The sequence below is a fragment of the Cervus elaphus genome, chromosome 4 (genome assembly GCF_910594005.1).
Source record: "Cervus elaphus chromosome 4, mCerEla1.1, whole genome shotgun sequence".
Taxonomy (NCBI): Eukaryota; Metazoa; Chordata; class Mammalia; order Artiodactyla; family Cervidae; genus Cervus; species Cervus elaphus.
Window position 1 is genome coordinate 50,154,807 of NC_057818.1, and position 15,051 is coordinate 50,169,857.

General features: G+C 58.2%; 1 protein-coding gene and 1 long non-coding RNA gene across 4 annotated transcripts; one reads left to right on the plus strand and one right to left on the minus strand.

Moving 5' to 3' along the window:
* The first annotated feature begins 1,198 nt into the window (after positions 1-1,198).
* On the plus strand, positions 1,199-10,512 carry EGLN2 (egl-9 family hypoxia inducible factor 2). The gene is made up of 6 exons (XM_043899216.1): positions 1,199-1,348; positions 2,416-3,470; positions 8,631-8,750; positions 9,198-9,334; positions 9,515-9,582; positions 9,880-10,512. The coding sequence occupies exons 2-6, from the start codon at positions 2,652-2,654 to the stop codon at positions 9,933-9,935; spliced, it is 1,200 nt and encodes a 399-aa protein (XP_043755151.1). The 5' UTR covers positions 1,199-1,348; positions 2,416-2,651; the 3' UTR covers positions 9,936-10,512.
* A 54-nt stretch (positions 10,513-10,566) lies between these two features.
* LOC122692042 lies at positions 10,567-12,985 on the minus strand. 3 transcript variants are annotated; one of them, XR_006340565.1, is made up of 6 exons: positions 12,860-12,985; positions 12,290-12,440; positions 11,973-12,133; positions 11,627-11,799; positions 11,406-11,538; positions 10,567-11,016 (listed from the first exon to the last, which is right to left on the minus strand). It is a non-coding gene; the product is annotated as an uncharacterized LOC122692042 (long non-coding RNA). The 3 variants fall into 3 exon arrangements; XR_006340566.1 differs by lacking the exon at positions 12,860-12,985 and having other exon boundaries at positions 11,983-12,133; positions 12,290-12,568; XR_006340567.1 differs by lacking the exons at positions 10,567-11,016; positions 12,860-12,985 and adding an exon at positions 11,247-11,305 and having other exon boundaries at positions 12,290-12,568.
* Positions 12,986-15,051: the final 2,066 nt, after the last annotated feature.

Here is a 15,051-nt window from a genome sequence, read left to right on the forward strand (position 1 = left end):
CTTTGCTTGTTGAGTGCTCTGTGCCTTTGGTGATTATGTCTACAAGGGTGGTGTTGTCTGGGACACCGAGGCTAGGGAATGAGAATTCAGGCCTGTGGGTGAGCCCTGGGTCAGCCCAGTGGGTGATACTTAGGCATTTCTGATGCCTGAAAGTATGAGGCAGTGTCTAGTTACTGCTTGACTGTGTATATGTGCCCCTTAGATCTGTGTGTGTTTTGGTGTGTATTTGGCTCTGTTGACACACCTGTATGTGATCATGAATCCTGTGTGTGCCCCTGAGGACTGTGTGGGCTTTTATACTACCCTGACCCCCATGCATACTTAAGATCAGTGTGTTACCTCCAGTGTCCAGGTGGACCGCTGACACCTGCACGTGCTCTGCCAGGGACTGGTGCAGCCCACTGAGGACACTCCCAGTGACTCTCTCTCCCCCAGGCTGGCCTTAAACCGTCCTTAAGGGAGGCCGGAGGCCCTGCTCAGCCTGGGGGCTGGTGGAGGGGGCGGGGCATTTAAATGACCGCATCTGCATTTTATCCCCCCAAGTCAGGTCGTCCAGAATGTTCAAAAGACTCGAGACAATCATGAAAACGTCTTCTCTGACTGGCTTTCCTAGCTGGTTTTATTCGGACTGCACACAGTTGTCCCGAAGGGGCAGAGCGGAGCGGGTCAGAATCTGCACATCCCTTCTAGTCCTCTCTCCCTTCTGTCAAGGACGTTCCGCTTTTTTCTTCTCCTTTATAAAATGTCCCTATGTAAATTACTTGCTGTCGTGCAAATTTACATACATTTACCAACTATTTGCCCAGACGCTTCTCAGTAATCCTAATCTTGGGCTGTGAGAAGGCGGAGCTGTTTATGTAAATAATATGATGATCTACATGCCACTCCCCGACCCCGCTGCTCATCCTCCCGCAGCGTTCTTCGCTCTAAGGAGACGGGCCTGTCTATGTAAATGGAGTAATTTGCATGCCCCTCCCATCCGCTTCACAACTTATACGAGCACCACCCCCCCCCCCCCCCCCCACCCCCGGCCCGATCCAGCCCTTCCTAACAGCGTTCCTCCTCTCGCACAAAAGGGGCGGGGCGGAGGGCTCAGAGAAGCCCGGCGTCAGCGTCGGATCCGTTTATTTCCCCTTTCTCCTGGGAGGGAGGGTGTTCTGAACTCCACCGCCCCGCCCCGCGCGGCTCGCGCCTGCGCCTGTTCGTCTCCTCCGCCTGGACGCGGTCACGTGCTCACCGGGCGAGGCGGGGGCGGGGCGTCGCGGGTGGTGGGGGCGGGGTATGGCGCGCTGTACGGCGCAGGGCGGCTGGCACAAACGGCGGCGCCGGGGCCGGAGGAAAAAGCTCGGTGAGGAGAGCTCGGGAAGGGAAGGGAACGAGGCGGAAAAGGAGTTGGAGGTCGGGCTCCGGCGCGAGCCGGGCGCGGTGTGGGGGGCGCGCGCCCGGCTCTCTGTGGCGGAGCGCCGCGACCCCGGGGAGGGGAAGGTGGGGGTGGGGCGTGGGGGAGGGAGCGCGCGCCGGGCACGTCGAGCGCCGGCCGTTGCGGGGTGTTGAGGTGGGAGTCGGGAGCGCGCGGCGGGCGCAGGCGGGGGAGGGGAGGGGAGGTGGCACGGGGTCCCAGCGGTCCCTAGGCCTTGCTTTCGTGTCCTGGTGCGCCCCGAGGGCCCTCAGGGCCCACACCGAAGGGACTTGGGAGGGGGCCTCTTTTTTCCCCCCTCGCCCTGTCCCCGAGTGCGTGAACCCTCCTCCACCCTTCGCTCTGTCTCCGTGGACCCTGCTCCCACGGCTCCCTTCCGTCTGTCCGTCTCAGGACCTCCCTTCCGTCTGGGTGTGTGTCAGCCCCTAACGGGCTTTCCTCCTGTTGGGCTCGGGTCGACCCCTCCACCCAGTTCTGCCGGGCTGTCTCAGGCCCACTCTCTCTCCTCTGCTCTGCTCTGTTATTTTTTCTGTTTCGGGACCCCCCCCCCCCCATTTTCCACTGCCTGTAGATCCCCACCTTCCTTCTGTGTTTTCCAGGCTGATCCGCCCCCCCTTCCCCCAGTCCTCGCCGTTTGTTTCTAACTTCTACTTCCCACTCCGCCATCCTTTTCTACTAAGAGTCCCCTCCTTCTTTTTTGTTTTTGGGTCTGTGTCTGAGGATGTATTTCACCCATAGCCCCCACTGCAGTCCTCTGGCTGTGGGTCATCTAACCAGCCTCACTTCTCCAGCTGTCCCCTTTATTGCCCCTTGTCTCTTCCTGACTCCCCCCAAGTCCCAGAGTCTCCGCCGCCCCCACCCCCCGCCATGACCTCAGGTTTTGGGGTCTTTGTAGCTAAGTCTGTCTTCCCCTCTACTGCCCCTACCACTGCCCCCACCCCCCTCCAGTGCACTTGCCTGTGTAGCTCTTCTCACTTTCCTTTTTTTTTTCTCTCCAGCCACTGTGACAGGTCCCTTCCCAAGCCCCTAGGGACAGCAGAGGACTTGGGGACCAGCGAGCACCCCCAGGGCAAGAGAAAAGCCTCTGCCACCTGCCCTGCTTCATCCTTCCCCACGCCAGGCCCAGCCGCCCCGGCCCCCGGCTGCATCAAGTGGAGGAGGAGGAGGTGGAGGAGGGTGGCACCATGGGCCTGGGCCGTGCCCTCCATGCCCGGGGGATGAAGACACTGCTGCCATGGACAGCCCGTGCCAGCCCCAGCCCTTGAGTCAGGCTCTCCCTCAGTTGCCGGGTTCGGTGTCAGAGCCCTTGGAGCCTAGCCGGGCCAGGATGGGGGTGGAGAGTTACCTACCCTGTCCCCTGCTGTCCTACCACCGTCCAGGAGCGCCCACTGAGGCCTCGGCGGGGAGCGGGACCCCCAGAGCCACAGCTACTTCCACCACAGCCAGCCCCCTGCGGGAGGGCTTCGGTGGGCAGGATGGCGGCGAGCTGCGGCCGCTGCAGAGTGAGGGTGCTGCGGCACTGGTCACCAAGGGGTGCCAGCGGCTGGCAGCCCAGGGCGCCCGGCCCGAGGCCCCCAAGCGGAAGTGGGCAGAGGATGGTGGGGATGCCCCCGCACCCAGCAAGCGGCCCTGGGCCAGGCAGGAGAACCAGGAGGCGGAGGGGGAGGGCTGCAGCAGTGGCAGTGGTGAGGCCAGCGCCGGGCTGAGGGAGGAGGTGCTGCCTGCGGCGCCCGAGCGCCTGGCCCTGGACTATATTGTGCCCTGCATGCGGTACTATGGCATCTGCGTCAAGGACAGCTTTCTGGGGGCAGCCCTGGGTGGTCAAGTGCTGGCGGAGGTAGAGGCCCTGAAGCGGGGCGGGCGCCTGCGAGACGGGCAGCTTGTGAGCCAGCGGGCTATCCCGCCACGCAGCATCCGTGGGGACCAGATTGCTTGGGTGGAAGGCCATGAGCCGGGCTGCCAAAGCATCGGTGCCCTCATGGCCCACGTGGATGCCGTCATCCGCCACTGTGCTGGGAGGCTGGGCAGCTACGTCATCAATGGGCGCACCAAGGTGAGGCTGCAGGGACCTGCTGTGAGGGGTGGGGGAACGGGGACCCCCAGGCACTTGGAGGCCTAGTGTTCTGAGCATCAGTGGGTTTGGGGACAGGGTTTTAAGCAGCCCTGGTGCAGGGAGTGTCAGAGCTCGCTGTGGACTCTTGTGTCCTCTGGGCCTTAGTTTGTGCACCTCCAAACTGTGGGTTTGGCCCATAGTCACTGGGATTCTTGACCTTGCCGGGGATCCTCTCAAAGAACCTGAAGAGAGGTGCTGCCATTCATAGCCCCACGTCTGTGTCTGAGCCCTGGTGGGGTCAACAGCCCCGTGATGTCTGTCCATGGGCCTTAGAGCAAGTAGACGAGGTTTGTGCCTCTCTCTGCCCATCTTGTGTTCTTCCTGTCCCCTTATTTTTTCATCCATCTAAGTGTATCTGGTCCATCCTATCCACTGTGCGTGTCTTGTCTGTCTAGTCTCCTAAGTAGGAGAACCGGGAGGGGAGGGTGGCAATGGTGAGGCCCATGCCAGGCTGAGGAAAGATGCCCACCACGCCTGTGCTGGGCCGCACTGCACCCTGTATGCCATACTGTGACGTCTGCCTCATGGACAGCTTCCCAGGGGTGGCCATGTGCTGGCTCAGGTGGGGGTCATGACCCCATATCTCCCATCCTGCCCCATCCTAGTCCCTGTCCTCCATCTTCTCTGTTCTGTTTGTCCCTCACTTCATCCTGGTCTGACTGGTCTGTTTCCTTGATCTGCTTTTGGGTCTCCTCTTGACCCCCTTTTTTTGTTTTAGACTAGTAGTTATTAATCTTTTTTTTTTTTTTTTCCTTAAATCTGCTCAAAACCAAACCCTGTCTTAAGAAAAATGCTCATTTGATTGGAGTTTATGGGCAGTCATCAGGGCCTTCTGGGCCTCCAGCTGCCCATTCAGGAATCTGGGGTCAGGAGCCCTGCACAAGACAATAGTCCATAGGGCCTTTCAGTCTGCCAACACATTAACTGTCTTTCATGGAGGGGTGTGAGGGCCTGGCCTGGAGTTCACGGTTTGGTGGTGGTTGGACAAGGCCCTGTAGGGAGTGCCCGCTGCACTGCACCAGTGATGCCTGGCTGATGGCACAGGCTGTGTTCTGCCCTGCACGCATGAGGCTGTGCTCCTGGCGTCCCCTCCCTCCTCCCTCAGATCCCATCTTGGGTTCTGCCTCTGCAGCTTTCCTCTCAGGCAGGAACTGGCTCAGGGACCGGGGCTCCCCCCAGGCTGAAGCCATACTGGCCTCCCCACCCCAGCTGGAATTTGTCCCACTTTGTTCTCCCTCCTGTTACCTTGGTAGTGGAGGCAGCCCTTCAGGGGCAGGAGGTCAGTGGGAATCTTCTAGCCACAGGGTGCCCAGCACCTTCTCCCCAGGGTCACCCATCCTCACAGGAGGGAGGTTAGGGGGAGACCACAAAAACTGAGTAGCCCAAGGCGGGATACTTCTCTGAACCTCAGTTTGCTTATCACAGGATAGGAAAACCAGGTTAACTGCCTAGCTAGTCTGTGGCCATTTAGGAGGGAAAGGGAAATGCGTGACTGTCCTCTCCTTCAGTGCCTTGGATGTGGTTGGAAACAGGGCCCTGGAGGGGGTGGGTGGCTGGGGGTTGAGACTTTCTTAGCCCTAGGAGGTAAGAACAAGCCTGGCTGGACTGAGAAGGGAGGGGAGGAGCCAACCCAATCACTGGAGTTCCTCTCTGACCTTCCCCTGCCCCAGTGAGACAGCAGCTTCAGCTTCCTCACCTTCAGAGGGCAACATCTGGGTTCTGCCCCAGGCTCGAGTAAGATGGCGTGGGGTGCTGAGATGCGGGGTGGCCACAGTGGTGGGGGGGCTCGGGTCACCAGTGTGCCTGCGGCCAGTCACAGCCTGAACCCCTGTGTTCCTCTGCCTGCCTTCTCTCCCTGGTTCCTTTGCTCAGTTGACCGGCAGGTGGGAGGGAATTGATTTGCACTGGCTTCAAGGACTACCATAGGGGTCCTGGGGAGGCCCTTTTAAGACCAGTTTGGGGTGGGGCCTGCTGCTGTTGGCTCAGTCCTGGGATTCAGACTTGGGATGGGTGGGTACTGTGTGTGTGTGCTTTGCGGGGCTCTTGGCATGTTGATTCTAGCTGCCCCTACTTAAGCTAGCTGCCCTTTCCCGGAGATGGAAGTGTAAAGAACACGTTTCCATGTTACTCTGCTTGTTGTCCCTTTCCCTTGTGGGCTTGGGAAGTAGATGCTTCTCAGGCCAGAGGATGCTTACCCCACCCCCCACTCCCAGGTGAGTATCTGTGGGGGGAAGGGTGGGGCCTTAAAGGGCCTGCTTCTGTGTCTAGCCTGACACAGGAGTCCTGCTTCATGAAAGATACAATGTGTGTCCCTGCCTGCACGGTGGGAGCTCCTGTGAGGGTGCATGGGCAGGACACATGGAGACCCCGAGACCCAGAAGAGTGCTTTCAGTCAGCAACGCCCTTCTTGGCCCTAGGGAGACCGGCCTGGCCCTGGGAGGCAGTGCTGGGTAAACAAGTGCCTGTGCTGATTTCACTTTGAGGGGGATGGCAGGGGAAGTCAGCCCAGGTGCTCCTGGTCCCGAGACCTGACTAATAAGGGGGACCAGTGAAAGTGTTCCCGGCAGGTGCAGAGGCCTGGGGCGTGAGCTCAGCCTGGTCAGGGAAGAGTCAGGAGGACTGCGAGGCCAGAGTAGTTTAGGAAGCTGGTGGCCTTGGAGGCTGTGGTCAGGAGTTTGTGTTCTCTGGGGATGCAGTGAGGAACTTGAAGGGGTTTGAGCTGTGGTGAAGGGGAGTAAAGGGTCTCTGGCAGCTGTGTGGGGATGGTATGTAGGGGAAGAGGTTTCAGCCTTGGACCCCTTTGCCCACCCCATCCTCAAACAAAATGGGCAGACTCTGGGCTCGGATTCTCACTGGGGAGGGCTTGCCTGTCCCTAATCAGCGACTCACTGGTTCCAGGCCACCCCCCAATTCCGGCCACAGCCAGGGATCCTTTGCTCGTGGTGAAGTAGTTGCTCAGAGCACTGACCTGTCTGCAGGGAGTGAGCGGTGCAAAGAAAGTTCTTTGGAACCTGGGGCTGTGGGAGCCAGGACCTTGCCCTCATGTTGCCAGAGAGGTGCCCCACTAGGTGGCCATGGTGGTGGCCGTTGTCCTGGCCTCTTGCCCGGGGCAGGTGCTGTGGTGGACCAGGTGCACACGTTTAACGCAGAGCAGCGTACTCTCTGCTGGGGTGAGCCCCAGGGAATAATAAGCTGGGAGGAGGCCGAGGGCTTGAGTCAGCCTGGCCTGCCGTGGAGTGCCTGGTATAAGCCTCCTGGTTTTGGCAGCAGATGCCGATCTTTTTGATTGGGAATGTTTACCCCAGGGCTGTGGCAGATGGTCGTGGCCCCCAGGTGTAGCTGAGCATTATGGGGAGCAGGGGCCAGCGGAGTCTCTCCTGGCATCAGTGTGGGCCGAGGGGTCGACATAGAGGGTCCCCGGGTGGGGAGCTTCATGCCAGTGCTCCCTCTTCACCTTGTCCAGCCTTCCCAGTGGCTGTGGGCAGAGGACAGGACAGGGACCTTTAGACTTTCAGCCTGTGCTTTTAACTCTCATGTGTCAGGCACCAGGCTGGGTGCTTCCCCAGACATTTATGTCTCGTTCAGCAACCTGTGAAGTAGTCGTTAAGCTCCATTTCAGGGATGAGGAACCTGAAACAGAGTTGAGTCCCCTGCCCAGCATCGCAGCTGTTGAGGCCGCAGTGAGACTTGAACCCGGGTTAGCTCTGCGGGAAAAGTGAAAGTGAAGTCGCTCAGTCGTGTCCAACTCTTTGCGACCCCCTGGACTGTAGCCTACCAGGATCCTCAGTCCATGGGATTTTCCAGGCAAGAATACTGGAGTGAGTTGCCATTTCCTTCTCCAGGGGATCTTCCTGACCCAGGGATCAAACCCAGGTCTCCTGCACTGTAGGCAGACGCTTTACAGTCTGAGCTACCAGGGAAGCCTGCTGGGCCTTTCCCTCACATCAAACCTGTCATTTTGTGGATACCTCATGAGAAACAGGCCCGGAGTGGCCAGGCCCAGAGTTCGGCATGGCTAGGGTTGGTTTGGGCAGTCAGTAGCAGCAGTCAAGGAGAGAAGGGGAAAACCCTGTGGCTAGACCTCTACATATAGAAGCCATGGCTTGGAATGAGGCCTAACTCTTAGGTCTCTGGGGATCAGGAGCCTCCAAAGTCATATTCTCGGAGGGGTTCATGCTACTGCTGTAAACAGAAGGTGTTTGTTATCCCCGTTTTACAGGTGAGGCATTTGAGGCCCGTTCAGGTGATGAGACCATCCAAGGCTACTTGACAGGTTATCCTTGGAGTTGTGATTAGATCTCAGGTTCTAGTCACGTTATATGTTTTGGTACTGTTCACATGTGTAGGAGACTGTATCTAGCAGATACTCTCTGTCATTATAATCAGTGCTTCTCAACAATAGTGCAAATTAGAGTTACCTGGGAACCGTTAAAAATTCCAGGCGGCACCTGAGGCCAAGTACCTCAGAACCTCTGAGGTGGGCCTGGGCATCGTGTCCCAGGTCATTCCAACTCTACAGCTCTGGGAGAGAACTCCTCGTGTGGGGCTTTGAGTCCACATCCCTGTACAGAAAACGTTTAAATAACATTTAAATTGGCTTTATTCTACTGAAATGTTTGAGGTTGGGATTGGGTTGTCTTAGAAAACCAAACCCTCAGTCACTGAGCTGCGTCTTGGTTCCACACTCTGGGTATGTGTATGTTGTTCAGTTGCCAAGTTGTGTCTGACCCTTTGTGACCCCAAGGACTGCAGCATGCCAGACTTCTCTGTCCTTCGCTGTCTTGAGTTTGCTCAAATTCATGTCCATCAAGTCAGTAGTGTTATCTAACCATCTCAAACTCTGTGCCCCCTTCTCCTTTTGCCTTCAGTCTTTGTGTGCCTCATGTGTGTGTGGGAAGTGGGCTCTTGGGGCCAGGAGCTGAGGTTTCTTGTGGATAGAGGCTTGGCTAAAAAGGAACGTCTGGGAGCTGGAACACTTGGAGCCCCCAGGACCCTTGAGGAGAGGTGAGGGGCTGAAAGGGGTGAGAAAGAGGAGGTAATGACTGGCTTGCTCAAAAGTCCCTGCCTATCAGTAAACCCTATCTCCATCATCTCTGCCAGGCCATGGTGGCATGTTACCCAGGAAACGGGCTGGGGTACGTGAGACACGTTGACAATCCCCATGGCGACGGGCGCTGCATCACTTGTATCTATTACCTGAATCAGAACTGGGATGTCAAGGTAGGATGGTGGGGTGGGGTGGCATTCATCCACAGCCTTTTCCTCTCCCCCGCTCAGCTGCTTGTATGGTCCAGGTCCTCTTTGCAACCCACTGGGGGGCGGTGTAATCTTGTAGGGGCCCTTCCTGGAAATGGCACCTCCTCCTCCTCTCCAGCTGACTCTGTGGTGGTGGCTCCTGGTGTTGGGTAATGGTGCAGTCTGCCCAGCCCCCAGCCTAAGGAGCACTTCCCCCGCCCCATTTCCTGTCGTCTTTAGTAGCTTCCTGCCCATTTCCATGGTGATGCAGACTCCGGGTTGTCATTCATTTTCAGAGTCAGTGGTGGGAGGGAGTGATGTGTGCAGTTACTATGCCCCCTGGTGGGCCCTTGTGGGTTGGCTGTGCAAGGCGAGGCGGGGCTCCAGGCAGTGCTGGCCAGCCTCCTGCCTCATCCTCTGGCCCACCCTCAGGTGCATGGCGGCCTGCTGCAGATATTTCCTGAGGGCCGGCCTGTGGTAGCCAACATTGAGCCCCTCTTCGACCGGCTGCTCATTTTCTGGTCTGATCGGCGGAACCCCCATGAGGTGAAACCAGCCTATGCCACCAGGTACGATCCGTGTTTCTGGGGATGTGCCCAGCTACTCTGCCTGCGCCAGCAGTCTTGTCAGACCCCTGGAGTGACTAGGAAGTGACGGGATGCCAAGAGGGGGGTGGCTGGAGGGATGGAGATAGTGGGTGGAATTAAGAGTGATCTCTAATGGCCCTCTGGGGCTGCTCTGGTCCCCAGGTACGCCATCACTGTCTGGTATTTTGATGCCAAGGAGCGAGCAGCAGCCAAAGACAAGTATCAGCTAGGTACCTGCTTCCCAAATGGTGACCCTGCCTCTCAAGTCCTTCCTGTTCCATGTACTACCTTAGGCCTCAAGCTGTCTCATCAATCTCTGATGAATCTCATCATCTCTTGATGAATCTCAAATTACTGAACCTTGCAGCTCATTTTTCCCCATCTTTGCCTACCTTCCCTAGACAGTTGACTCACCTGGTGTCCCCAGCATGAGCCTCATCTCTTGTGACGCTCTCCCGAGCTTCCGATTTTCCTTGGCCTCTGTTCCTCCCCTGATGACTCAGTCCGCTGTCCCTCTTCCTCCGCAGCATCAGGACAGAAAGGTGTCCAGGTGCCTGTGTCACAGCCGGCTACGCCCACCTAGTGGCCAGTCCCAGAGCCGCATGGACAGACAGCTTGCCCTGGCTTCTGGAGAGCCCTGGGCCCTGGTGCTGCCAGTCTTGGTGCCTGCTCCTTCCCCGCCACCACCACTGCTTCTGACTTTGCCTCCGTCCTGCCTGGTGTGGAGGGCTCCGTCCATTGCTGAGGACCAAGAATGAGGAGAGGCCTCTACTGCCCTGGGATGGGGGCGGGGGTTGTGACCTGGACAGGAGCCAGTGTTGGGCGCTGCCGTTACTGGAGCTGGGGGCTGTGTCCAGCCCTGCCTGGTCATGGCCCTCTCAGGTTTGGAGAGCTGGAAGGAGGCATCGCCACCTCCCGCCAGGACGCAGGATCTGGGGTTGGGGTGAGTCATGGCCTCTTGCTGGCAAAGGTTTGTGGGGGACTATCCCCAAGTCCCCCATTCCTCCAGCCTGGAATGTGAAGTGACTCCCCAACCCCTGTCGCCATGGCACCTTTTGGACTAGGCTGCCACTGTTTGGGCAGGATAAAAGGTGCTGGGAGGAGCATGGGTGTGCAAGTCCTGTCAGCCAAGAAATAAAAGTTTACCTCAGAGCTGCACACATCTGACTCTCTTGTTCCCTCTTTTTGATAAGAAGAGTCCTCCATCTGCAGTTCAGGCCTTTATGGACCGAAGAGGGTAAGGAAGTCTGAGAGCCAGTGAGCTGAGCTGAATCTGACTTCAGCAGGCCACGAGGCGGAGCTGGAAGGCTGGGGGCACATTGCTCAGCCCAGGGCACTGGGGGGCGAGGTCTGTGTCGGAGCGGCTCCCCACAGGGAGCAGGCAGAACCACAGTAGAATGGAGGGGAGGTTGGGGCCAGGCCTGCACCCAGGCACGTCCACTTTCCTGGGGACACGGGTGTGGAGTGAGAAACCGATGCATGCCAGAGCACGTCCTGACTGGTCCCCTCCCTGCCCAGCCCAGACCTAGGGCAAAGGGCATGAAGGCGTTGCTCTGCAAGTCGCCCTGGTCATTCAGGAAGTTGGTGGGGTTGAAGCATTCTGGGTCCTTGAATTGGGTGGGGTCCCGGTGTGCAGACACAAGCAGAGGAATCACAAAGGTGCCCTGGGGAGATGTGCCAAGGTTACTCCCAAAAAAGACCCCAGTTAGAAGCCAACGCAAGGAATCCTTTGTCCATCAGCGGTGAACGCTCAGACCCGCTGATAGGCCCTCCCCGGCCCCGTGCAGGATCCCCAGACTCAATGGTCACCTTGGGCAGGAAGTAGCCACGAAGGTGAGAGCACGAGGGAGCCCAAAGGCCACCATGCTGATGAAGCGCTGGATCTCGCGCAGCACAGCGTTGGTGTGGCGCGCTTTAGGCCAACGACGTCATCCAGCTCAGCCTGCACTTTGGCTGGGGCCACCAGAGGTGTGAACTATGCATACCTCAGCCTCCAGCTGACCCCAAACCCCAGCCCCCTCATCCCCAGCTCTCCAGCTTGCAGACCTACTACCTCTGGGTATTTGAGCAGAATGAGGAGTCCATAGCTCAGGGTGGTGCTTGTGGTCTCTGTACCGCCAAAGAAGAGACTGTGTCATCATCACCAACGTCTCTGCCTCGAAATGGCTCTCCAGGTTCTTCTGTTCCTATGGGTACAGAAGATAGGTGCTGCTGTGTGCCAGGTGCCTGCTGGTGGGTAGCAGGGCTAGGGTTTAGGGCAGCAGGGCCCTGTACCTTATCTATTTGATCTGGGAAGCTATCGATGAAATCGCGGGGCTTCCCAGGCTGCTGCGTCTGCTGGTGCAGCTGGATTTGCTGAGGGATGGAAACCCGAAGCTCTGCGAAGTTTCGAAGATTCAGTGGTGTGGGCCTGGGCGCCAGTCCAGGAGGGAGGGGAAAATGTACATCTGGGGGCACAGGAAATCAATTGGACCTTGAACAAGACCATTAATTCCCTGTGGGGGGACTGGACCAGGACTTCGATGTTGTAAGTTGCGAAACTTGCAACATTCTAAGAGTGCCCCATTCTAATGATCCATGCACTTGGGTTTGGCACAGACTGGGCACACGGCCCTCTCACCTCACCCCACCTGGAGCTCATGATGCGAAAGTTGGCATTGAAAAGGTCCAGGAGCCTCAGGAACTCCATGTCCTCATTGCCATAGCGGTTCCCAAAGACCATGGAGCAGATAACATTAGAAACAGCATTATCCAGTAGCTGCCGGCGTTCGAACGGGGCTCCTAGAGGTGGGAACATGATGAGGTCATACGCTGGGTGGTTCAGATCCCACCCAGCTCTTGGGTTACTGGCTTCGTTCCACCCAAACGCCTTCGCTCGGCCCTTTCTTGACCAGAGTCCACGCCCACAAATGGTCCCTCTCTTTTTCCAGGCCGTACCTCTAGGGGCTTGAAATTTCACCGAGCAGACAAGCCGCCTCTTCCAGGACACGCTCTTCGATGGTCCGCATACCCAAGCCGAACTCTTTAAGTGCTCCAAGTGCAAAATTGCGCAGCATCGGCCAGCGCGGCCCATTAGAAAAAGCTAAGCCTTGGGGGAGGTGTTGGGGGGGGAGGTGTTGGGAAGAGAAGGTGAGAGGTGGTAAGTTGGCCACGCCCCATCCCAGAAGCATCCCGCAATGGAGCTTTCTCGAAACTCTTCGCTCTGCTTTTCCAGATCTTTTGGACGCCACCCCAGCCTTCTCGGCCCTATCCACACATTGACCCCGCCTCTGCTCGTCCTGACCCCTGACCAGTGCTTGCTCTGTTTGGCTTTGACTCTTGGGCTCTTCTAGGGGCTGCACAAGGAACCAGGCCCCCTACTCCCATTCGACCCCTACAGTGTAGCTCCGCCCCAACCTCTCCTCATTACCCTTGACTCTAGGAGGCCCCGCCCCATTTCTCAGATCCGGGTTTTTTTCGCCGACTGGGTATTCCGGGTCCGCACTTCCGCCGCCCCCCGGGCCTCACCGTTTCCGCGTGTGAAGCGTTCGAAAACTGCCATGGCCCCGCGGCCGGAGAAGGCATCCGCTTGCAGCACCAGTGCGTCCCGCAGCGCTGCGTAGCCGCACAGGACCACTGCAGGGCGCGGGCCCAGCCACACCGTGAACACCGGACCCCAGCGGCCAGAGAGCTACACGGAGCCGGTGGTCAGCGGGCCCCAGTGGGCTCCTGACCCCTCCGCCGCCGAGACCCCAGAGCCCGACCCCCAGCTCCCTTCTCTTTCGGATCCAGGAGTCCAGCCCCTCCGCCTTCCCTCAAAATCTAGACGTTCAGGTCCCCAGCCCCCTGCCCCCTCAGAACTAGGTGTCTGGGCCCTCAGTACCCGCCCCCCTCCTCCCACCGCCTTGAGCCAGAACAGACCTCTCTACTCCCCTTCCCCTGGGACCAGACGGTGGCCCGCCGTAGGCTCCCCCTCCCTCAGGACCCAGGAGTGGGGGTTGGTGTGTGGCAGCGAGACTCCGCCCTGAACCTGGAGCTCAGGCCCACTTCCCATTTTCCCTCCAGATCTAACTTCCCACCCCGTCTCCTTCCCCAGGAAGCAGGACTCTAAGCCCCTCAACCTCTCTCAGGACTCGCTGGGTCTAAGCCCTCAGCTCTGTCTTCATTCAGGGAGCTAAGAATTCCAGCCCCCAGCCCCACTTCCAGAAATCCAGAATTCTGACCCGCCCCCCACCCCCCCACCCCCCCCACGCCGCCACTCGGGGCTACCTCCATGAGTGCACGGTCCAGGCGTCCAGACTTAACTGCAGCAAGTTCCCCAGCATCGGGGGTGGAGTGGGCCGGGGAGGTAGGGCTCCCTGCTTCTGAGTGCTGCGTGCACCCCAGCCCCGCCTGGCTAGTGCCAGTAGCAGGACCAGCAATGACAGCGCTATAATGCCAGAGATCATCATGCCCTGATCCTCGATGCCCGCAGCTCCTCATTTCTTCTATTTTATTTCCCTGGGGTCTTGGGTGGAGCAAGGGTGGAGACTGAGTGTGGGAGGAGTGGGCACCTGCCAGCCTCTCTTTCTGTAATTTGTCAACCCAAAGTCTGCACTCAGTTCTTTTCTCTGTCATTGGTGTGCTTGGCTTCTCCTGGCCTTTCGTGTGTGTGTGTGTGTGTGTGTGTGTGTGTGTGTGTGTGTGTGTGTGTGTGTGTGTGTGTGTGTGTGCGCGCGCGCGCACCTGCCTCAGGCTGTCTTATTTGGTAGTCTTAATGCACTAGCATTTTCATGTCAGCACACCAAATCAACAGGTGCACCCTCCATAGCACCTTTGGGTCCATCTTCCTTGTCCTGTAGTTGTGCATTCCTAAATCCCCTGGACACCTCTGGGCCCATGAATGCTGGACCTTATGCTTTTTAAAAAAATTAATTGGCTGCACTGGGTTTTTGTCGCTACGATTGGACTTGCTCTAGCTGTGGCAAGCAGAGGCTACTCTCTAGTCGCGGTGCGCAGGCTTCTCATTGCAGTGGCTTCTCTTGCTACAGAGCACAGGCCCTCGGGTGCCCAGGCTCTAGTAGTTGCAGCTCAAAGACTTAGTTGCCCCGTGGCATGTGGGATCTTCCTGCACTGGGGATCGAACCTGTGTCCTCTGCATTGGTAGTCAGATTCTTAATCACTGGGCTACCAGGGAAGCCCTGTACCTTGTACTTCTGATTCCTGAATACACCCTGATTCCTCAATACACTTCATAAAACACCCCTAGTGGTGTGTGCATTAGCCTGGCACTCCTGTGCTCCATGCCTGTTACCTAGGGATTCATACCCGAGCCCTTGTCGATTCCACACCCATTGCTCTTGGAGCCTTGTATGCTGTACCTGTCTCCCAGATGCTCACTAGGAGTCCCCTAGTGCCACTCAGCCTGGCACTTCCATGCCTATCCTATGACTCCTGGGTACCTTCCCACAGTTGACCGCCCTGAGTCTCCATACTTAGGCCCTGTCCTGAACTCCTCCATTTCTGTTCCCAATGTCCTGGCTCCCAGATGCCCCAAATGTCCTACATCCTTGCTGCTACACCCCTGGTCTCCAGTTCCCCAGGCCCCTCAGTGGGCACCCCCACCTGAGGCCAGGCCATGATGGCAGATAAACATGCCCTCCCTCCGGCTGGCCCTGGGAGTGTGGGCTGGGGTGGGGTGGGGTGGGGCAGACCCAGGCCTGGATGGGCCAGGGGTGGGG